Source organism: Microtus pennsylvanicus, chromosome 10 (genome assembly GCF_037038515.1).
Source record: "Microtus pennsylvanicus isolate mMicPen1 chromosome 10, mMicPen1.hap1, whole genome shotgun sequence".
Lineage (NCBI taxonomy): Eukaryota > Metazoa > Chordata > Mammalia > Rodentia > Cricetidae > Microtus > Microtus pennsylvanicus.
In genome coordinates, this window is record NC_134588.1 from 10,101,991 (window position 1) to 10,126,756 (window position 24,766).

General features: G+C 40.3%; 1 protein-coding gene across 2 annotated transcripts in view; it reads right to left on the minus strand.

The window, feature by feature from the left end:
• Cntnap5 (contactin associated protein family member 5) overlaps positions 1-24,766 on the minus strand; it is a 964,156-nt gene that overhangs the window by 409,319 nt on the left and 530,071 nt on the right. For both annotated transcript variants that reach the window (XM_075987656.1, XM_075987657.1), the window contains exons 9-10: positions 8,431-8,580; positions 4,465-4,636 (exon numbers count right to left, since the gene is read on the minus strand). In XM_075987656.1, the coding sequence (XP_075843771.1) occupies positions 4,465-4,636; positions 8,431-8,580 (322 nt within the window). The remainder of the gene's footprint in view (positions 1-4,464; positions 4,637-8,430; positions 8,581-24,766) is intronic.

Below are 24,766 nucleotides of genomic sequence, written 5' to 3' on the forward strand. Positions count from 1 at the left end.
TGGGTATTGGCAACAACCCCCATGGATCTCAAATGTGTGTTTCTCTAAGAATTACTAGAATTTCTTAAAATTGCAGCCATGTCCCTGTATCTGTTCTGGGTTAACTAAGTCCTTTAAGATTTTTTTTTAACTGTAGGTATGTATTAGTGTAGAATTTTGCATGGGGATGCAAGCACACAAGGAGACCAGAAGAGGAAGTCAGAGCTCCTGGAGCTAGAGGTACAAGTGGTTGTGAGGTCCCAACATAGGTACTGGGACTCAAACCTGATGCTCTCCCAAAATAGTCAGGACTATAACTGCTGAAGTATGTCCTAGCCTAGAAAGTTTACTTCTAATAAGTTGCACTGTGCACTGTGATATTGTGCTTTGGCCTCACCTGAAGAACTACTTTGGGCTTTCTAGGACTGTAGAGAGAGTCAAAGGAAATAATATTTAAAGACTGCTTATTCAGGAATTACTGCATAAACCACAACCTTTCCTTTTCGTCCATGAAACAGGGCAAAAATGGATTTAAAAAAAACTGCAGAGATGCTCTCATTCTGATTTTGGCCTCATTTCACGCATGAAGGGAGAATACCATATTGTAGCATTTCTCACTTAGGGAGAAGAAGCATTGCCCTTTCCATGGTTCTCCTGGCACCTGACATAAAGGCTTTCAGTTTTAGATAAGAGCTCAGACATATGTATTACCCAGCAAAGCAATCTTTTCATACTAGCGACTGTTTTTAACACACACCCACACATGGGGTGGGCTGTATCAAGAATCTGTTTGTGGAGGTTATCCAACATAATGTTTTCTCTTCCTCTGTGTTTGTGGCTCCGCATGCTCAAGCTGAGAAGCTAAGAATCTTGACCAAAGAGCAAGACACATGCTTTTCTTAGTAGAAAATGTGCTAAGAGGAAAAGAACCAGATATGGAGGGGGAAACAGTGTTTTACGACAAATTTGGCAGCAGGAAGCTAAATACCCAGTTATGTGTGTGATCCACCCAGTGGGAAAAGCATTTTCAAAGGGAATAAAAGGAAAATCTCCTTAGGATACAGTATCAGAGACCTGGGCAGTAGCCTTCTTCTGTAATTGACTTTGTACCCTCCATGTAATTTCCATTTCTGTATGTTTGGGACTAGGACTGGATGATATTCCAAAACCTACTTTAATTGTATTGCTATATGAGGGCACTCCACAGGAAATGGGACTTGTGACATCCAAAATTTTCCTGGCATTTCAGAAAGCTGAATAAAAATCAGTGTCAGTTTCTGAACATTATTTGTTGTTGTTGTGTGCGTTTGGCACACTGTGCACAAGTGTGGAGGCAAGAGATGGGTGTCAGGTACCGTCCTCCATCGCTCTCCACATTATTCTTTTGAGTCAGGTTTCATTCTTGAACATGGAACTTACAGTAATTAGGTTGTTTTTGTTGTTGCTTTTTATAACCAGGCAGGCCGCCAACAAGCCCTAGAAACCTTCCAGCTCTGCCCCCGCCCCACAGCACTAGGATTACAGTGATGCTGCCACCCACAGCTTGTTTCATGGGTGCTGGGACCTGAACTTAGTACACATGCTTGTGAATCAAGTACTCTTGGCTAATGAGACATCTCTCTAGCCATAAAATGGTGCTCCAAAGGTTGATTTTAAACATCTCAAAAGAAGCAGAACCTACCAACTTGTCAGCACCATTTCAAAGGGCCTGTGAGACTCTGCTGGAGAAGCCTGTTAAGATTTTGGAAAATGCAGGCCTTTTTTCTTGAAGACTGCAATGACCTTCCCATATCTGATTTCCCCCAGAATTGATCATAACTACAACATTTAAATATGTAAGAGGCACAGTTGGGAAAAAGGAAATAAAATCCCAGGTGTGTAGGTGGGTCTCCTTTTACTGTGAAGAAAGAAACACACACAGAAGGCAAGCCTTAGTATCAGAAGTCCAAGAAGAAGAGATACTCAGTGCTGCTTGAAGCACTGGTTTGGAAACCTCTGCCATCCCTAGTAGCAACTTCATACCAGCTGGCTAACAGTGTCACATTGGTAAACACATGAAAAACAGAACACTGGAGGAGGTTTTTCATGGACCTGAACCTCACTGTGTCAGCTGGCTAGGAACACCCAGAGGCCCCTGTGCCTGCTTCCCCAAGCAATGAGGCTTCTAGCTCCTTGCCTGACCTCTGACCTCTGGTCGCTTTATTTAAACATGTATTATTTCTCCTGGTTCACATATCTATGCACTTTTACTTTGACACTTATCTTTATCACAAAAAGGGAAAGAAAACACAAATCTCAGGAAACACTTGCCTTTGTAACCCTTCTCCTCTCTCCCCACTCATCGTAGATGTAGAACAATGTAAATTACATCAGTAAGAGACCAAAGCTTTGGTGTAGTTTTCCTTTTTGTTATAGAAAGTGACGGCGAATCAACAGAAACATATCCTTTACCCACTAAATGAAACACATTCCTCATTATACAATTAACCAAAACACAATTGTATGTAATATAATTACTCAAGACTACAATTACACAAAGGTAATGGTGCAGGGTAGATGGCAATGACTTTCATGTAATCAAAAATAATGAGAGCTTTCTTGATTGTATATTAAGGTATCAAAGAGATCCCAAATGACAAATGTCCTGTATTGATCTGCAGTACATAAAATACTGCACTAGCTGATGGATTTGGAAGCTTCTCCCTTGCCGGGAATAAAAACGTGGGGTGGTAGCCATTCCCTGTAATAGCTTTGGTTTGGAGATTTCTAAATTAGCACATTTTAATGAAACACACATTTTATTATCCACTTTCACAGCTGGTCAAATGAAAAAAAAAGCACAAGGATCAAAAAGTCAATGTGAAAACAAAAAGAGATGTCAGTATGGTGTGGAGGTGATTGCATGTGAAATGGTATTTATTATCAGAAATGTGTGCTAGGCTTCATCTAATTACAGCAATGGTTTCCAGAATTAGCAAAGACCGTGTTCTCTATGGCTTATTTCCTATGTCCCCCAATATCGGCACCTGACAGTTTTCTTTGTTTCTCCTCTGCACTGGGACACTCACTCCCGAACTCCCTTAACTCTGCCCTACATTTTTTCAAGACATGGCTCTAGCCACCAAATCTGATGTGTTCCTTCTTTGTTCTCACACAGAGCATAGAACCAAATTCTTCAAGTACAAAAACCCTCTTTGTGGTGATTCCATGTCCGCACCCCAGCCTTTTGGAAGCCATGAACCTTCTCTGCAAGACCTATGGACTGAACTGCAGCAGCGGAATGTAAGACATAGTAAATTGCAAGACAAGGCATTGGTTACTTGTTATTCAGGAAATAAGTTTTGCCAAAGAAATTATCATATGCTATTAGTTATAAAATGTATCCCAGTACTAGAGATCCTAAATGCAAATTCAAAGCAGTTTGAATTGATAACACTTGTGAGCCATGTATTTTCCACACAGTTCTGTGGCGCTATTTCCTACCATCTTTTGCCTACTGTCAACTTTGCTAAGCATGATTTTGCCTTATCCTTTAAGACATGATTCAATCACCTTCCCAAACTTCCTCAGTCTCATTCCTTATTGTCACAGTGGTATCAACTTACTGGAATCATGTGTCCTTACTAGTGACATTGTTTCTTAAATAGGTATATTTGAGTTTACAGCAACAACTAGTTAATACAGCCAAGAACCTCTAATACTAACACATATGTAAACACTTAATCTCATCTCCCTACCGGCTCATTAATATCTCAAAGGATTAAGCAGAATTCGAAGAATGAGGCAGGTAGGTGACACAGTAGGAATATGGCAAAATCCTGCTGAAATTTACCATCTATTGTTTTTGGTTTTCTGACTTCAAATCTAGAAATTTCCAACAGAAGAGACGTCAAATTTTAGGAGAGATATAACTGAAAACTGACTGTCATGCTAGATCTCTAGGTTGCAAAATTAAAGAACTCATTCTCACTGGCGTACTGTCTGGTCTCTTTGGAGCTAAAGAAACAGTGGGTGGGGTTGGTGGCAGTTATACCACCCATCCCAAACTGAGGACATTCACGTTGAGCACAGCCAAACCTTAGCAGTAGATTTCCTAAAGCTTTATGCCATTTTAGGAAGGATACCCACAGCGAAGAATGAAATGGTTTAGGGGAGAAGTAATTCCCCCCTCTTTCATGCTTTACTCTTAACTTCAAAGTAATCAAATGTTGTTTATGCATAAAATTTTAATCCTTTCACAAATCTGTATTTTGATTCAATTTGCATATCCCATTTACTGCAAGTCAACACGAAGAGAGAGACTCAACTAATTTAAACTGTTTTTCTCTGGGCCTGAAATTCTTTCAGAAATATTTTCCATTAGGCGACTCAATTATTTCTAATGTGGTTAATGTCAGCGGATTAGAATTTTGCTTAAAGAAACTCATATTTAGAACAGGAGAACGGGAAGGGGTGGGAGAACAGAGGAGACAAGACAATAATTACCTGTCTTTGATGCTACACAGATCAATGTGTAAATCACTAAAATTCCCCAGGGAACCTTGCTGAACTGAAATGAGGTCCTTGGGCTGGTTATCAATAAAGATGAGCCTCATGCAGCCTTGGAAAGCCTTAATGGGATTTAAGCATTGGGAATCGGAGAGATTGTCAGGGCACCCTGTGGGACAGAGAGAAAAGATGAAGAACACTGAAATGATCTGTCATTGCTTTGGCAACCTATTGATGGAAGATCTTGAGCTCTAATTATTTGGGCACTTTTTTATTCTCAACAGGGGACACTTTTGCTGTAAATCCAGGCTCAGGAGGAGGGGCAGAAATGATGCAAAATGGGTGTATTCAGTCACTATAAAGGAAAAAAATTGCCAAAGGGATTATCATTGGTATAACAGTTACCTTAACTCCACCCGTGTGTGTGTGTGCGTGCGTGTGTGTGTGTGTGCGTGCGTGTGTGTGTGTGTGGTATGCCTGCAGGTGCATTATTTCATGTGGGCATCTGTAGAAGGCAGAGGTTCATATTAGTATGTCTTACTCTTTAATCTTTTTGATAAGATCTCTCTGTGAGCCAAAGGCTCCACAATTTACCTAGACTTTGGTCACGAGCCCCAGGGATCTGTGTTCACTTTTCTTTTTGCTTTTTGTGACACTGTCCCTTCACCCAACCTGGACTTGGATTAGCTGGGTCATCAGTGAGCCTCAGGAGTCAGTTTATCTCAGCACTGGAATTCAAGCTATTCCATGCCATGCCCAGTATTTTATAGATACTGAGAATTCAAAATTAGAATTTCATGCTTACTTAGCAAGCATTTTACTAACTGAGTCTTACACACACACACACACACACACACACTTTTTTCTGCTGGAAAGCAATTTGTCTTTCTTTTGAATGACATCCTTCATATATTGTTCACATATTGTAAGTGCTTGGAAATGTTGGTTCTGTCTCAAAACACACATCAAAATTCACAATGCAATTCTGAATTACACTTTCTTTCTAAGGAAATCATGCTCTGCTAAGGATGACAGTAAAGTAATTGTCTGGTTAATTGTGGAGCATTAACAGGCTTAGTTCACGAGAAAGTTACTCTCAGAAGCCAAGCAGGAATTTTGACATGCTGTGCAAAGCAAATCCAGACATTAAGAGAACTGCCTGCTTAAGTGCGCATAGTTATAGGCTGTAACAGCACATGCAGAAGGTTAACCCCACACATCTTAATGACTGTTCTATAGAGATAAAAACGCTTTGTCCTGTTTAGCATCACCTGCTGCCAGGACAATGTACTCCTGGTTAAGACAGGTGAAGACCAAGCAGGGAGACAAGTATGTGTGCTCTTACAAACTCCATCTCAGTGGTTTTAAAAGGTTCAGAGCATATGGGAATGGAGCCTGAAAACACAGCAATAAGCCATAAATAATGGGGAATTATTTCAGCCATCGCTAATAGACAGTCACTGCAGGGCTGAAGCCCAGCAGCTGGTTACCAGCTCACAGGCACACTATAAAATGAAGAGATGCTACAACTTCTAATTGAAGCTGTAGAGAGAATTTATGGAAGTTGATGATTACTGCTGAAGCTCGTTTTTCACCTTCCTTAAGTTTACAGTCTGTGTGTGAGGGTTTGTTTAAACACTGTTCAAATCATAGATAAATCTTCACATTCTAAGTATAGCACCCCTGGAAACACACCCAGAATTTAGCACTATTCTAGCTAGGGGAGGAGAGTCATTTTGCCTCTGTGATATTTTAGATGATTATTGTAACATGATTATTCCAAGCCATTTTGCATGAAAATAAATTCCTGACCATCATTCTTTCTCCATTGCTAAAATATAGTATGTGATTCAGAATCCACAGCTTAGAGTTGAGACCACAGCTCTGCACTTGTTCCATTCATTTGCTTTCACTAGGGCGCTACAGTGAAGACAGATTTGAGCCTTCTCCATACATATGCTGTCTCTATAGTCATCTACAGATTATATGTTTTTCTTAACCTTTGAGTTGACAATGTATATGAGTTTGAATGTGCAAATGCCACAGCCCATGCGTGGATATTACAGGACAACTACAGGAGTTGGCACTTTCTAACTTGTCTGAGGTTGGGTCTTTGGTTTGCCACTGTGTACACCAGGTTCACTGGCATGAGCTGCCTGGAGATTACAGACAAGTGCTACAGAGGCTGGCTTTCCAGGGGCTCCAAACATTGAAACCCAGGTCCTTAGGCTTACACAGCCAGTCCTTTATGACTGAGCTGTCTTGACAACCTACTGATTATTTATTTCCACAAACAGCAGTCTTGTTATATCTTATATGGAAATATTATCACTTAAACATGCATGCCATGGCTGTGAATGTAGTAGTGATTGTAGGGGAAGGACAGTGGGGCTTCCTCATACTAAAATCTAACCTCACTGATCTTGTTCCACATTGCTTCCTTCCAAGAAGACCCTACATATGAATTCTGTACCTATGCAAAGACGCTTTTGTGTTTCAAGCCTTCCATGTTTTTCCTTGGGAAGAAAGGCTTGATTTGTAGATTTTGGAGCTAAGAGACTACAGGGATTTTGGTGTAGCTCAGTGTAGAATGTATGATTAGTATTTGAGTGACTCCAGGTGTAATTTATTGCTATCATCATCATCATCATCATTTATGAAAAGGAGAGAATGCAGACAAGCATGTGCATGCATGCATGTATGAAAGTCAGAAGACAGCTTTATGGAGCCAATTATCTTCTCCCACTCCAGGTTCTAAGAATAGAATTCAAGTCCTCAGGTTTGAGTAACAAGGGCCTTTGCCTAGGGAGACATCTTGCCATTTCTTCAGTAAATGCTATTTTTCAGTGCTAGTCTTCAGCTACCTTATAAAAAGGACCAGTCAGGTCTAGGGTGGGGTAATTTTATGCTCCCCTCAACAAATTCCCAACCAGTTTGTGTCACTCTCTCAACTGTGTTGGGTGTGTATGTGTGCTGTGTGAAGAACATGCTTGAGGTTTGGGTGTGAATCTGTTCATGGAGACCAATGCCAATTACACACTGAGTAAGCCCTCCACCACTAAACTTCACTGAGCCTGTATTCTGCTCTTGTTTCTATCTCTCAGCAATTCTGAAATTGTTCTCTGTGTTTTAGGAAAGTGAGTATAATGACTGTATTTTAAGAGCTTAAAATCAGAGAGCTGTGGGGACTAAGTGCCCTTTAGATGTGGCTTCTGTAAACAGACCATGACTACAGAAATAGGCACTATCTCTTTCTCTTTTAATAAAAGATACACTTGAAATACTCAACATGTCATGGTATATATTGTATGAGAGAAGAATAAATAAAAACTGAAAAATAATCAACATAGGTGTATTTATAAAAATGTTAAGCTGTCACATAGGTCATCTCAGTTTATTTTAGTTTGTGTCTCTGGAAGTAGTGCAAGGGTTTAGAAAACATTAGAAAAAGCAGCCATGGCTCTTTTGGAGCCCCTAGCTCCTATACACTTTTCTCCGTCTCCTTCTTGAGTGTGGGTGAACTCCAAGGTATGGGAAAGGGGAAATAAGGCTCACAAAGAAGAGAGGCAGTGGAGCGACATAGATGACTGAGTAGGCCACTGGTGCCTCCCTCTTGAGTTTTCCCACTTGCAGGTACTTTCTGACTCTCAACTCCTTTTCTCTCAGTTTTCAGCTGACTTGTTTCTTTCCAGTGTGACCAAGCAGCTTGGCACGGCTACAAGAACTCTCTTGTTGAGTTATGTAAGCCAGCTCTTGTAACCCCAGCTTTTTCTGTCCTCAGCACTGCTCTAGATTAGCTTACGTTGGCACAGTTGCCTGAGGTTTTGGTTTCTCACTGTTTGTTGCTTGTGTGCATGCATGTATGCATGCAGGGCTGTGGGGAGGATAGCCTAATTAACAAAGCACATGGTGACATAATTCCCCTATCCTTTTATTTGAAGTCTCAAAAGCTAGGGAATTTACCTCCAAAGTAGTAACTATTTCCAGAATAAATTCGCAGCCGGGAGGTGTCCGGAGCCGGGGAAGCGGCGTCATTATCCAGTGTGAGAGTGACCCGGTTTCTCCTGGCATTGACGCTGACAGAATGCCACAGGCCATCATTCAAGTAACTGCCTGCAAAAGAAACAGGGAGGGGTATTTCATGAAGGTCATCTCTCTCTTCTGACTTATAACTTAGTCTCTGTTCCTAAGCCATTTCTGATAGTTTTGGCTAAGAAACAAAGAGGACAAACCTAAATACGTGGAGCATCTGTGCTAAACAAAAGCATGTTATATATTAATTAGGATGGTGATTAGTGACTGCAGAGAAAAAAGCAATCATCAAAATGAGACCAGCAATTATATCCCCAGAAATAATCATTTTAAGAAATGATTCCAAGAATCAAAACTAGGACCTAGCATATCCAACGCATACCCTCTACCACTGGGATGCACTGGTTCTGATAAATTTTTATTTAATTATTGAGGGTTAATTGTCTTCATTTCTTTTTCTGTTGTTGTGATAAAATACCCTAACAAAATTAACTCAAGGGAGACAGGGTTTATTTCATCTCACAGTTCAAGGATACAGTCTGCAGTGACAGGGTAATCAAGCAGCAGAAACTTGACTTTTCACAATTAGGGAACTAGAAGGATGAAAACATTGCTGCTCAGCTTGCTTTCTCCATTGTACACAGCCCAGGATCAGATCCCCAGTCCAGGGAATGGTCCTTCCCTCCATTTAGATGGGTCTTTGCACATCAACTACTATGGTCAAGGGAGTCCCCCATACATATTCTCAGTATAACCTTAGTTTCTGCAATCCATCTTGAGTGTGCCTGAAGGCTTGCTCCTGGGTAATCTAGATCCCATCAAGGTGACAGCTAACATTAATCACCACAACTGCACCAGTGTGGTTTCATTTAAGACTGTAATATACTTTGAACAATCCTCTTCGGTGTCCTACTAGCCTTCCCCATGTCACACACTGTCTCATTCTCCACACGTTTGCTTCTACTTTGTCAGATTACTGAAGTGGACAAGGCCAGCCCCATTGCAAGGCAGAGTGTGTTACCGTAGTCAGGGCCAGATTAAATCAATACCAACTGTAGCAATTTTAATATATTTAGTTGACTGTACAGGTGTATGTGGGGGAGGTGTATATGTGGAGGTCAAAGGACAATTTGTGTGAATTGAATCTCTCCTTCCACTACCTGAATCCAGGAATCGAACTCATGATACCATTTTGATATCAGTATTAAGGGATCAAACATGATTAGAAGACAATCCCAGAGCATTTGGAGGGCAAGAGGTGGCTTATTAAAAGCAAACGCTGCTAATGCTTTACTCGTTCTCTCTTTCAGCTGCTCTGCAACACTGACCTACCTTACTAAGGGAGCTGCATTAGGAATTAATCATGAAGGGCCAATTAATTCCACTCAAAAATTTCCATCTATGGAGACTTCTCCTTGATTATGCCCCACTGAACGCTCAAAAAGACAGCTATATCGAGGCCACAATGACACATGTTCATCATTCAGACAATTTTCAGCTTGCCTGGCTGTGCACTGAGCTGCTTTCCTTCTAATTGTCTCAGTTTCCTCACCTACAAAAGGGGGTTCTGTACTTAAAGATGGCTCTAGGGATTGTAGCTACTACTATAATTGTATGCCTAAGTATTTGGGCACTTTGTGAACTAACACTGATAGGCAAAACCATGAAGCAAAGTCACCCTTAGGGTTGGAAAAGTACAGATAATAACATATTCCTTTGTATTTTGGAATGAGCCACAGTTAAAGGGTAGGGTTAATTGTACAAAGAATTAAAGCACTATCCTTTGACATTATACAAATGAGGAAGACAGATAAATTAACAAGCCAGACAATGGACATTCAGACTGACGCTGGGCATAACCTTGCTGTTTGCACTCACAGGAGCTACGATTACCCACATAAAACCTACATAAAATTTGGCTCACCAATACTCTGTCAGAGAGTGTGAGAAACTTGTGACAATTCAACCCATCATTATTTCTACTCAGTTAATGGTTGCTGGATAAGAGGTCATTTTCTTCAGTAGTACAGTCACTATTAAGTTATCTTAGAACCTGTAACTCCTGACCTGTGCTCCTGTACACAACACCATAAAACTCACTAGTTATTTAAACTGGATCCATAATAATAGAAAGGGGACTAGTTTGGAAAGTGAGGGGACCAATACAAGTTAGGGGGCCAGGAGAAAAAGTTAGAGTGTAAAGGGGTGAATATGGTCAAAGTATAATATACATGTGCATGAAAATGTTATAGTGAAACCAATTACATGTAGGTTAATATATGCCAAAAAATTGAAGAAAAAATCAACCCAACAAAAAATAGTCGCAAACTTCCAGCTCTAGGTGAGACAATGATGACAGGCAAGGAAGAAAGGGGACTTACTGCCTCTGTATGTGAAGTCTAGGAATGTTTCAGTGAGTAGGTAGGAAACAGTTCAGTCCAGTGAGCAAAAATTCTAGGACACAGCTATCTGCTCAGACAACAAAGAAATAGATAATGGAAAATAGAAAAAGAAAAATGAAAAAGAGATGAACAGTCAAAGTAATCCCCAAGGCCTTGGATGCCAGGCTAAGAAGAGTCCAGCAAGAGCCTTTGAAACAGGTTTCTAAAGAATGTTTTACTCAAATCAACTTCCTCAGAATCTCTGTGGAGGAAATTTGGGCATTTTTACTAGAAAAAACAAACAACAAAACCCCATGAACTAGATGGGGTTGAGGAATAGGTCAGGGGCAAATCCCTGCATTTCACAAGCAACAATCCCTGGGACCCAGCGAAAAGCTAAAGGCAGTGGCACCAGCATTTATAATTCTTGTATACTTCTGAGGGATGACAGGAGAATCTGCAAAACTTGAAGGCCAGCTAACCCCACTGATACATTGAGTCTCAGACCCTTTCTCATGACAAGGTGGAAGGAAATAACCAAGACAAAAAGATTGTCCTCTGACTCTCCATGCGTACTCTAGAGTCCAAACACCACGGATAGGTGTTCCACGAACTCACACAGGAACACATGGACTTACTTTTCCCTGACTCTTATCTCCTACCATACACACACAAAATAAGAATCCATATATAATGTGTCTATGTGTGTTTGTGTGTGTGTGTGTGTGTGTGTGTGTGTGTGTGTGTGTGAGAGAGAGAGAGAGAGAGAGAGAGAGAGAGAGAGAGAGAGAGAGAGAGAGTCCAATGGATAGCCAGGATAGAAATCACTAGTGCAGATCATGGAGAACAATGAGGGGTATTTAATTTAGGAAGGGCCAAGATAGAGGAACAATTTTCAGAGGGTCATATGAATCTAAAAGCAGGGCTCCTCAGTCCTTTCCACTGGTGATGATCTCCCCAAAGGACAGAACGATAGGATCAACAGCAAAGGATCAGCAGAGAAAGCAGAGACAGCCAAGGATCACTAGATAGGACTTAGCAGAAGCCCATAGAGCCTTCATGATGAAGCCCTCTGGGAGGAAGGTAGAAAGAGGGCTACTTGGCTCTGAGTCATCAGGGCACAGTGAGCAGCTTCCATGTGGAGAATATGCACAGGGTATTCTCAGTACCAAGGCTCAAGGCCAGCTGTGCTCCCACCAGGGTAGCTGTGCCCCATCTGCTCAGAGAAGCCCAGATGGCACAGACCCACCATGTGCACAGCTCCCTCAACATCTGCTTCCTGTGGAGGGGAGACCCAGAAGCTTCTCCAACTGGTAGCTCCAACTTCTCTCATGGACAGCTATCACAGACAAGGTAGGATTTGGGTTTTGGACATGGTGACTGTGCTAATTAGTTAAGGCTTCTGTCAACTGATTCCTAGGGATGAACATTTGATATTTTGAAAGATCATTTGAGGTGCAATCCAACTGTAGGTCTGCTTTGCTTTCATTTGCATACTAATTTGAATATATCTCCATAACACATGAAGCTGTATTTGAAAGCAAACTATTGACTGGGCTGGAAGAGGAAGTATGATTCACCATGCAGGATCTGGCTAGTACCCAGGAACCAAGCACTTGGCTAGTCATAGATGACTGTGGAGGAGGTGTATACAAAGCACAAGTCCATCATCTAGCCTCATTACAGATGCTGAGCATCAGAGGAGATGCTTGAGGTAGAGTTGTAGGAGCCAGAGCCTTCCATTATCTGGTCATACCCGAATTCTGAGCTTGGAACCTTTCCAATATCATTATCCATATCTCTCTGTGTTTAACTGTTGATGTGTGTGTGTGTGTGTGTGTGTGTGTGTATGTATGTATGTATGTATCTGTGTGTGTGTATGTTTATACATGCATGTGTTTGAGATCAGGGATCTTCCTCAAACACTCTCCAGAAAATATTTTGAGACAACATTTTTATTTAACTTACAGTGTGATATTTCTGGCTAGCTCGATGATCACTGCACTCTAGGAATCATCCAGTCTCTAGTTCTTTGAGTTGACACTATAGTCAGGACCATTGTACTCAGCTTTTTATGTGCTTGCTGGCAGTCTGAACTCAAAATCCCCTGCTTTTGAAGAAAGCACCAATAAATGTACCTCTCAAGACCTTGACTTTCTTGATTTTTAAAGTGTTTTGTATTCATTGGGTGAGGTTGCCTAATGTAGATGTAGGAATGCACATGTTCTACAGTACACATGCGGGGATGTCAGAGACAATGTTGTGGACTCAGCTCTTTCCCTTGGTGTGGATTTGAGTTTGAATTCAGGCCATGGAATTTGTGTAGCCAGTGCTCTGAACTAGTAAACTAGCAGTTTTAATAGAACAAGGATCAGCAGGGGAAGTTTTGAAAGAACAGATGCTGGACTTCATGAGACATTAAAGAAGCCAGACTTCTGTACCATCTCAGATATGGAAAGGGTCAAGGATCTCCAGGGACTGGGCAGTGCAGCCAGATGCAGGGCTGCTTCTCTCTAGAGTTCAGGATAAGGAAGAAGCTAGAGAAAGAAAACAGAAAACATGCTTTTATCAAGGGAACATGGACTAGATTCCAAGGGAGTGAGGTGGCACACCCTCCTCTATGATGTTCTTTATACCCAGGTATCACTTCTACTTAATTCTGTACATGGACTAAAAATAACATATCTAGATATTCTCCAGAGTGTGATTGTTAAGAAAAATTTATTAGAGCCAGCAAGATCACTCAGCAAAAGTAGGTTCTTCCCAACCAACAAGTCTACAAATGTAAGTTCAACATCTTGAACACATGAAGTAAAGAAGAGAACTGACCACTGCCAGCTGTTCTCTGACCTTTACCTGTACTTCATAGCATGTGTATGTATGTGTATACACAGAGAAACACAAATAAACAAGAACTTATTTTAAAAGACAAACCTGGGGATGGGGATGGGGTTCAGTTTCTAGAGAAGTTGCCCAGCATGCAAAGACCTTAGGTTCAATCTCCATAACATGCAAACAAGAAATCAAACAAAATACAAAGCTGAAGTTAATATATTCAAAATTAGAGAGAACCCTCTTGGTTCAGGTTGCCCCTCTCAAACTTCTTGAGACAAACAGTTCTGAGTGAACAGATAGCTCTCAAGAAGAACAGAAAAGTACCAGTGTGGGGTCAGAGTAGTGTTCACAGGATTGCCCCCAGGGGTCACTTCAAGGGAGTCAGTACCACAAACATAGGAACTGAGTCTTAATGCATCCTCAATTTTGGGAGGGTCCCTGGGTGGTGGCAAAGTTCTCAAAATTTAAAGTGATGGCAGAAAATAGTAGTTTGTTACAAAGATCAAGATTCAGAACTCTGACTTTTAAAGCAGTGTGTGTGTGTGTGTGTGTGTGTGTGTGTGTGTGTGAGAGAGAGAGAGAGAGAGAGAGAGAGAGAGAGAGAGAGAGAGAGAGGAGGAGGAGGAGAAGGAGGAGGAGGAGGAGAAGAAGAACCAAGTCATAGAATCAGAAATTTCTCTTCTCCAAGGAATGCTATAAAAATTTGAACGACTATCCCAAAATAACAAATCATAGTACCTAGCCTGGAAACTCTTCTCTTCCCTTAACAACCCTCATTCCAAATGAATCCTTTCCACACTAAAGAAAAAGGGAAGCTCACAGATGGACTAAGAGCAGACAGACTACTGGGTTTCCTCCCCTGATCTGTTATAACACTGGGATTTTCAAATTTGGTTGACACTCTGGTTCAACCTGGAATTTCTCAAGAGACATGTCTCCATATGAGACTATGAGGGGCTTGCCAAAGGGAATCACTGAGAGGTGAAGATCTTCCCTTGGCTGGTTGTATTTACAGTGGCAGGTCAGAAACAGAGAGATCCCGGGGGAAAATGGTACTGCTTTGCCTGTCCAACTCCACAGCCTGCTGGTGTGTCTATGCAGTTGCTTCTACTGCTGCTGCTGCTATTACCATCCTTTGTTGCCAACTAAATCTAGTCCATTTAGCCTCCAACAGCTATCCAGGAATTCTCTAGGTCTTCATAACTGGAACAGCTAACACATGAAACTTATAGACTGAACCAGTACTGGGTTCTCAGCCTTTCTTATTATTTGAAAACAATTGTTGCACTACCAACCCAATACTTGTAAGCCAATATAATAGATGCCATTTGCACTCTACATTCTGTAGAGAAACTTGGATGATACACTTATATCACACATTTTTAAAATGATGCCCATTCCTCATCAAATCTAAGCCTAAATACAAACAGCTTTCATTGGGCCTGTGTATCTACTTCTGAAAGCTCTCCATTCATTTAAAACTTCATCCAGTGAGGGTTAGTCATGACCCTCATGACTGATAATAGGTGGGAATGGGCTACTTACTTTTGCCCCTATTTAATGTTCAACTTTCTAAAGTAGTGGTTCTTAACTCTTGGAGCTTGAACAACCCTTTCATAAGGGTCACATATCAAGTCCCTGCATATCAGATAGTTACAGTACGATTCATAGCAGTAATAAATTACAGTTTTAAAGTAGAAATGAAAATAATTTTATGTCTGGGATCACCACAACAATAGAGACTATGTTGAGGGGTCAGAGCATTAGAAAGTTTGAAAACCACTGATCTAGAGAAAAACAGAAAATATTATGTATTGATTTTAAATGCAAATTTGTATATTATTTCTGGAAGGTGGTATATCCACAATATCAAACACTTTATAAATGTAATATTTCATTTTCCATGGATGCTGTTTGAAGAATTAATTCTAAATATTGAGGCCTAAAGCCAAGCTGGAAGATGTTTTCAATTGTAAAAATTCAAAATGATCAGTGTTTCTAATAACACTAAATTAGTTGAAATGAATATGGTAGATTCATGTTAATTACAAAGAAACACTGTCAGTATCCTACAGAGTGAAATGCCAAGGGATTCTCAAGATATATACTGGACTGTGAGCTCGAGAATTGGCTCAGGAGTTAGAGCACTTGTTACCCTTACAGGGCAGTGGAGTTGAGCAACTGCCTGCAGTACCCTCTTCTGGCCCGTGTAGGCATCCATACTCACATGATCAAATAGTACTCCGCTCCACACACACATAAATAAAAATAAAATAAATATTTTAAATTTCAAAACCAACACATATAGACTGATAAAATTATGTATTGTTTTTGTGGTTTTGCCTATAAAGAATTAGAACTTTCAGTTTTTAGGTATAAAATAGGTGGTCTTTTAAAATTACAGATGATAAAGGAAGTAAGAAACAAATTCAGTTGAAACAAAAGGTATTATGTGGACCTTCATTTACCCTCTTAGTATCTTCCATTTCCTAGAATTCAGTTTGACACATAAAGGGAATTGAAGACAGAGAGACAGAGAGCATGAACAGACAGAAAGATAGAGAACATGAGCTTCCATCTGTTTTCCTAGAAACCAAGTTAAGGTCTGAAGAGTTTTCTACATGAAGGAAAGAAAGAGAGGACAGAGAGTGGGAAGAGAAGAATAGAGAGGAGAAGGAGGAGAGAAAAGATAGAAACTTCCTAGTTTTGCAAGTGAACTTTCAAAACATGGATTATGAAAATAGCTAGGAGCATGCTCTGTCAGTCCTGGAGACTTCCTAAAGCTCACAAAACTAAAGTCATTTCCTGTTCTCCTGTCAAAGTCAGTGAAAGAAAAAGCCAGAAGCTAGTGCTAGGATACTATAAGAGGCAGGGCATTAATCAGAGATGGGGTGGGGTCTTAGACACATGCTGGAATTCCCTCTATCACCAGTCCACTACCGCTGCCACGTTTGCCTTTGAGCTCTCTGTCTTTGTTCCTTCCTTCCTTCCTTCCTTCCTTCCTTCCTTCCTTCCTTCCTTCCTTCCTTCTTTCTTTCCTTCTTCCCTTCCTTCCTTCCTTCCTTCCTTCTTTCCTTCTTCCCTTCCTTCCTTCCTTCTTTCCTTCTTCCCTTCCTTCCTTCTTTCTTTCTTTCTTTCTTTCTTTCTTTCTTTCTTTCTTTCTTTCTTCCTTCCTTCCTTCCTTCCTTCCTTTCTTCGTTTCTTTCTTTCTTTCCTTCCTTCCTTCCTTCCTTCCTTCCTTCCTTCCTTCCTTCTTTCCTTCTTTCTTTCCTTCCTTCCTTCCTTCATTCTTTCCTTCTTTCTTTCTTTCCTTCTTTCTTTCTTTTTTGAGGCTGGGTCTCATAATCATACTGCTTTAGCCTCCTAAGTGCCAGTGCCTTAATCATAGGCAAACACCACTATGCCTGGTCGGCCTTAGGTTTCATTTTGTAACTACTTTATTGAAATACATTTCATACATTGTGTAGTTTATCTGCTTAGAGTTCACTGCTCAATAGAATTTTGCATGTTCAGGTTTCTGAAACCACTAAAATGATGAATTTGTATTTTTTCATTCTGCACACATGTAACTTTACCTACTATTCTCCAGTTTCATCCTGTCTCTTCTAGTCCTGTTCATTGATATTTCACCTGCCTCTAAGAATTTACCTTTTTTGACCTGTCACAAATATAACGTGTAACACATTCCACTTCACTACTTAACTTAAAGACTGTAAGGTTAACCCAATGTGGAAATCAAAAATAAATATTTGTGGCTTAATTATGTTCCATTGTGTAGATAGTCCATAGTGTGTTTACTCACTCACTGATCCTTGATATTTGTGTTGCTTTCAGTTTGAATTAGTGTGGATAACTACGCTATGCATATTTGAGAATATACATAAGAATGATTCTTTGTTCTGTTTTCACTTATGTGTACATTGGAGGAGACATTTTGGGTTACATGGTAATTCCACATGACTCCCTTTGGAGAACCACAGCAAAATTTATTAAGTTTATTTGCTAGTTTATACTACCACTGGACCATTTGAAATGAAGACAATGACTTTATATTTAGGTCATGTGTGTTCTTTGTTTATGTGGGGTGGAAATATACATGTGTACATGCATGTGGAGTATGGAGGTCAATCCAAAGTATGTTTCTTAGTCACTTTTCACCTTGACTTTTAATTATTATTTTTTTGCATATATGAATATTTTGCCTGCTTAAATATTTGTCATTACATGCATGCCTGGTGCCCACAGAAGAGAGAATAAGATCCTCTGGAAATGGGATTGCAGATGGCTGTAAGCCACCATGTGGATGCTAGGGTTTTGAAACTGAGTCCCTGTAAGTGTAGTTAGAAGTTAGTAGCTCTTCACTGCTAAGCCTCTTAATTTCCAGCTCTTCCACTTTTGATAAGGGATTTCTCAATAGCATTAGACTCAATAAATCAGTTAGGCTTGCTGGCCAGCAAGCTGTCCTGGAACTTGCTTTGTAGATCAGGCTGGACTCAAATTCACAGAGATCTGCCTGCCACTGTCTCTAGAATTCTAAGAAAAAAAAAAAGCACAAGCCACCACCGTGCAGTGACACCTACATTTTAAGGGTGGTCCATATGCTTTACTGGATTGACCATCTCTCTAGTCCTCATGATTCTGTGAAGAAGGAAAAGCAGTCATTTGTGCTTAGGGTATGAATGTCTTGGCATATCAGGATCAGTCATGACTAGACAAGGTTACACACAGAGGTGGAAGGAACATAGTCCAGGCTGGAACACAGATCTTGAGCCTTCCTTTGTAAACCCTGATGAACCTGCTGCAGCTTTTCCCCACTACCCATTACCATTTACCTAAACCCTGACATACTTTCCAGGAACTTAGACATATTTTTAAATCTTTCTAAACCTGTTTCTCTCTATATAAAGTACACAGAAGAGACTGGCATGGGTTGGAAGTTCAGGTTTCCTATTCTTCATAAAACCCAATTCAGTTGTTTTTCCAGAATGTCATAACATATATTCCTATGCATCAGTTCAAAGATACTTTTAATTTTTGTGATAACTAAGAAAATAATATAGACATAAATAAAGAAGACAATCTCGAAAGGTCAATTTCATGGTACAAGATCATATTGTAACTACTCTATTATATTCTACTGCCTGAGTCATCATTTTCTTAGACACCATTTTTCTATCTATTATCAAATATTAATTGCTCTTCCTTGCATATTGTAGACGGGATTACCACATGTGGTATTTTGCTTCCTCCCCATTTTTGTATGTATGTGTATTTGTGTATGTGTGCACATTTGTCAAGGTATACAAGTGTACATGTTCATGTAAAAGCCAGAAGTCAGTAGTAAATACTTTCTCACCCAGTTTTACCTACTGATCACTGGCTGATTCCATGAGATAGGCTGTCAGCATTCTCATAGATCCTTGCCTCTGCCCCCTGCTCCTTTGCCCCTCTGCCCCTCTGCCTCTGGCTCATTGATACTGTAGAATAGATGTGATGGTTCACGTGCCATTTATAACTGCAGGTTATGGATCAAAGTGAGGACCTCATGTTTGTAATGTAAAATCTTTACCCAAGTTCTTCTGATACTTTTATTCTGGTCACCAGAACAGGGTTCCATGATTTTCACTCCCTTTGTCCTCCTTCCTGCCTCCTTCTGGTATAGGTTACCCAATTACTTAAAGAAAAAGAGACTATTTATATATTTTAATTTTGTATGAAGCTGAGGCTCAAAAATGGAACCTTGTATCTACCAAGAAAGTCTAGTCTGGTACCACCAAGCTATCTATCTATATCTATCTATCTCTCTATCCATCCCTTGGTTTGTAGACAAGGTTGTACTGTTGCCCAGGCCAGCCTCAAACTCATACTTTTCCTATGTCTGTAACTGGATGGTTCTCTCCCACCCACCAATTCCTGAATAATCCTCAGAGGCTTAATATTAATTATAAACTGTTTGACCTATTATCTTAGGCTTACTGTTAACTAGATCTTACAACTAAATTAACCCATCTCTGTTAGTCTATGTTTTACCACAAGGGTTGCAGCTTGTTACCTTACATCTTGCTTCTCCTGTGGCTGCTGGTATCTTTCTGACTCCATCTTCTTTTTCCCTGTATCTTTGTCTGGATTTTCCTCCTGACTCTATTCTCCCTGGCTATTGATCAAAGCAGCTTCTTTATTAACCAATGGCAATAAAATATATTCACAGAATACAGAAAGGCACCTCACATCATATCTCTACTCCTTAGTAATGGGATTATAGACATATGCCATCATACCTAGCCAATGAGGAGGCTTGTTATGATGTCAGTGTCCTTGAGATGTATTGTGCAGGCCAAGAATGAAACATCTTGCTTATCTTACAACTTATCATAATGTGGACTGTCTCTTCACAGTTATGTCTACTAAATCTTGAACTCTGTGCTTGATCAGATAGCTTGCTGTGACAGTAACGGCACTTGGCTCTGCATTTATAAACCTTCAGTGATGAGATTTTCTTATCAACATGATCAATTTTAATAAATCAAATATGCACAAATAATCACAGATGCTGAGAGTTCAATAGTATAACAACCATGCCAGCCTGCATAAGACCTGTGCAGGATTGAGCCCATCAACACTCCATCATGGAGCTGGGATGGTGTCCTAGGAAATTATTAATTGCCAGTGGAGGGGATGAGACTGCATTTTCAGTAGTATAGTCACTGGTAAGTTTCTCATGCTCCTGTAAATGATCTCTCATACACATCACTATGAGCAATTCTCATTAAAGTTATTGGTCCATGTAAAAAGAAGACATGAGAGTATAGGAGGATCATTTGGAAAGAGGAACCTGTCTTCTCAGAGTAGGAGGGACAAAATAAGACAGTAGGATAAACCTGATTAAAAATATCTACATTCATGTATGAAAATGTTACAATGGAGCCCTCGTTCCAGGCTAATGAACAACTAAAAAAAAACATACTAACAAACAAACCAAAAAGTAGGTTTATCCTGAATACACCGATTTTTAGCAATTTCTTATAAATATCTGCAACATCCACTGTCTGATCCTTTCATTTGGGTCATGTTATTTACAGCCTTGTGTTCTTAATTAACAATTTGTCTGTGTAAGCCTCCTGTCCCAGTGGAATGAAAAGTAGCTAGGGGTCAGAGTGTGAGTCATGTTTCTGTGTCTCCCTTGGCATCAACAGGGCCATGTCCTGCCCTCTCCAAATGCTCCTTGATTGATGGAACATCCAAGCAGCTGAAAATCCACTGCCAAATGTCAGCAGCAGGCCCTCTCATTGCATTGTCCATAAATGACTGACTCAAGCATTCCTAATTGTGCAAACCTGGCTCATGATTCAAGGCACCATGGATCTGGAAGCTTTGGTCAGCGTATGAGAGAGTGACCGTCTGGTGTTGTCATCATTAATGTCTGACAGAAACAGTGAAACTGAATATGACAGTGCTGCCCTTCTAGTACAGACCTGAATGTCTAGTTCTAACTGCTGCACACTGAAGTTAAATTTAATCCTGAGACCATTCCCATCCCCAAGTTGCACTCCATCCCTAACCAGCCCTGCTTCCTCTGTGCGGGTCCTGTTCTGAGATTTGCTTTCCAAGTATCCTGAGTTCTCATGGAATCGTAAGACGCTGGTTCTGTATCTCACATCTCCTTTAGGATTGGAGTTGTCTTCTCCTCATTAATGACTTGGTCAAATTCTATTCATTCTACAGGAGAATTAGAAAAAATCCCTTCCTTCTCATGTCATGTGTCTTTCTTGTGCTTTCCTGTAATCTTTGTCTCTGTTCCTCACCTTCAAATGAGACATGGGACCTGCTAGGAAATGCAACTTTCATCTGGCCTATATTGTGTGCAGAATGCAGACCCGTAAAGCTTAAATTTAAGAGAATAAAATTGAATTATCAAAGAAATTACCAAAGTGGAAACTCAGAAACTGGCAGGGAATGATACCATGTGTAGTTCCTAGATGATTCTGCTTTGATAATGGTGATAATAACCAGTTACCCTCATGGAACTTTCATCCAGTAACTTGTGGAAGCACATGAAGAAATCCTCATCAGAATACTGGGTTGAGTTCCAGTTGAAGAGCAGCAATAATATGAGCAAAGGGGTCAAGATTATGATGGGGATACAAGCTAAAACAACTTACCTGAGCTAATGGTAGTTCACTGACTCCAGACTGACAGTGGGGGAACCAGCACAGGACCAAACTAGGCCCTCTGAATATGGGTGACAGTTGTATAGCTTGGGAAGTCTATGGGATCACTGGCAGTATGACCAGGATTTATCCCTACTGCTTGAACTGGCCTTTTGGAGCCTATTCTCTTTGGATGAATACCTTCTCAACCTAAATATAGGGGAGGGGTGTCCTCGGTCCTGCCTCAAAGTGATGTGCTAGACTTTGCTGACTCCCTATGGGAAGCCTTACCCTCTCTGATAAGTGAATGGAGGGAATGGCAGGAAGGTGTAGGGAGTGGGAAGAGGGATGAGAATGGGAACTGTGATTAGTACATAAAATGAGAATTTTTTTAAGAAAAAAATAATTAATTAAAAATGATAATGAACTAATTACTTAAGATCCATACTGGAGTAAACATGGAAAAACAGAAGTGAGTTAAGAAATTCAACTTAATCATTCCCATTTCTCAAGGCTGAGAAAGCTACAAATATGCCAAAGACTACTAGGTTAGTAAATATTTCCAACTTAGGCATGATGCATTGTATCCTAAGCAGCTTTAACTGACAACTTGACACAGTCCAGAGTCCCATACGAAGGTGGTCTCAGTTGAAGGATTGCTGTGATTAGGTTGACTTATATAAATCTTTGTAGAGAATGTCTTGTTTTCTGATTGACAGAGGTGGATTCGGTCTACTGGAGAGGCTCCTGTCCCTGGACATTGGCCATCAGCACAGTCCTGACAGTGAGCTGGTTAGCAGCATTCTTCCATAGTTTTTCCTTCAGGTTCCTGTTGAGTTCTTGACTTGATTTTCCTCAAAGATGGGCTATATGATTTACAATGAAGACTAAACCTTTTCCTCACCTACACTGCTTTTGGTCAGAGTGTTTCATCACAGAAACAGATTTGAAACTAAACCTCTTGAAAGTCCAGTAACTGCTTTTCTCAATTTCTCATAATGTAGAATGTCTCTTCACAGTTCTGTCTATTGAGTCTTGAACTTTGTGCTCAGTCAGACAGCTTGCTGTGACAGTTATGGCACTTGGCTCTGTTTTCATTTGCCCTCATTAATGGGATGTTCTTATCAATGTGATTTTACCTAAAACACTAAGCCATTAATGATAATTTAAATGAAGCTAAGTGTGAGGTTCCTAGACTCATCCTGTTTATTTCATGTGCAGATGGAGGCTAGTTACAATGGCTTACATCAATACGGGCAGTGTTAGGAGAGCTACTGTTAGTTCCAAGGCTGTAGACTATAACCATCTGGCCACTAGTATTAATCAGACAGAACATTTCCATTCCTATACCACAACCAACTCCCTGTCTCTTGTCACGTCCAGCCTCGACCCTCAAGGATGACACGACACCCGGAGCTCTTCTTGCAGCAGTTTATCCAGGACCTTGTCTCTCTTTCTCTCTCTCTCTCTCTGGCAAACCTCTCCCAGCCCTCAAAAAGGCATGGGCTACCAACCCCGGATTGCCAGGTGGGCACTGCCCATAGGTCCACGCATATGCAAGCAGCTCACAATCATTGCGTGATAATAGCATAAGTCAGGTCTTAGCCAATATTCGGAGCTGATTATCACAGAGAGCGCTCGCTTTCGGGATCGCGGAGGGCGGGAGCCAGTACCATCAGGTGCAGCTCCACGCAGCTCTCTACATTGCCATCAGGTGTGGCTCTCTACAGTCTCCTAGCTTCAGCGGCTTGTATTTCACTGATGCTTCCACTGAGGACATCTCCTTCTTAGGTTTGACACCTTCTATAGCATACAATTGCTATAATACAAATGTTTATTAAAATTCCTACTAGCTCATTTCTCTTTTAAATTTATAATTTTTGGAAATGTTTGTCAGGTCCACTCCACTCATTATTGAGTGGTGACAGTGGATTGAAATGTTAGATGGCTTGAACCAAAAGAGATTTTTCTATCATTTAAACTGTTTATTTCAGGCATTTTCTCATAACACCATAAATCTGCCTAACAGAAAATTATCAGAATCATATTTAAATACTTGGCTTCTAATTCTCTATAAACGACCAAAAGGTGTAGATATGTCCTCTCTGGTACATACAACACCTCTGTTATAAAACTATATTATGAAACTTGCATATTTCCATTTTCTTATTCTATTTGTTACAATTTGAGAAGCATGGATTCTTAGAAGTTCTGTTACTTCTCAGTAACACTCTCCATGGGTACCAATCCTTTAAGACAGCTCTCTAGAGTAGTCATTTAAAGACTTAATTTAAATCACACTAGAATATTGTGTATACTTTGAAGATGTTTGCTCAAAAAAAACCCATATTAGTTCAGAATTGAGAATAATAGAGGGTTATTTATTTAGAGGTAGACTCAAAAATCACTATCTTCTGCTGGAATAGAGAACAGCAACTGAATCCCACAGTCAGAAAACAGGCAGGACTCACCCTTTATATTAGCATAAATAGTAAAAGAGGCTATGCAGAAGTGGGTTGGCTATAGGATTTCCTACAGCAATACTTGAATGTTAGAACATGTCTATTTTGTCAGAGGGCATCTAGAACATGGAGAATATTGCAACTCTGTTAATACAGAAGAGGTGAGGGAGATGATGTCATTTAATGTAGGAAGAAAACAACACAGCTATAATCAACCTTGCTTAGACATAAAGATTTTCATATTTATTTTTAAGGGATTTGGCACTTGGTATACCTCATCAAGTCATCTTGACCCAACTTCCAAAGATTCTTGATTAGCTGACCTTAAAAATGGCAAGGGACAGGGTTGACTTCCTTTTCTCTTTGAAGGCCTAGAGACTGGGTTAGCTGAAGTGGTCATAATTCTATATTGTACTCTTTCTGTTTGGAGACAAAGGACAGG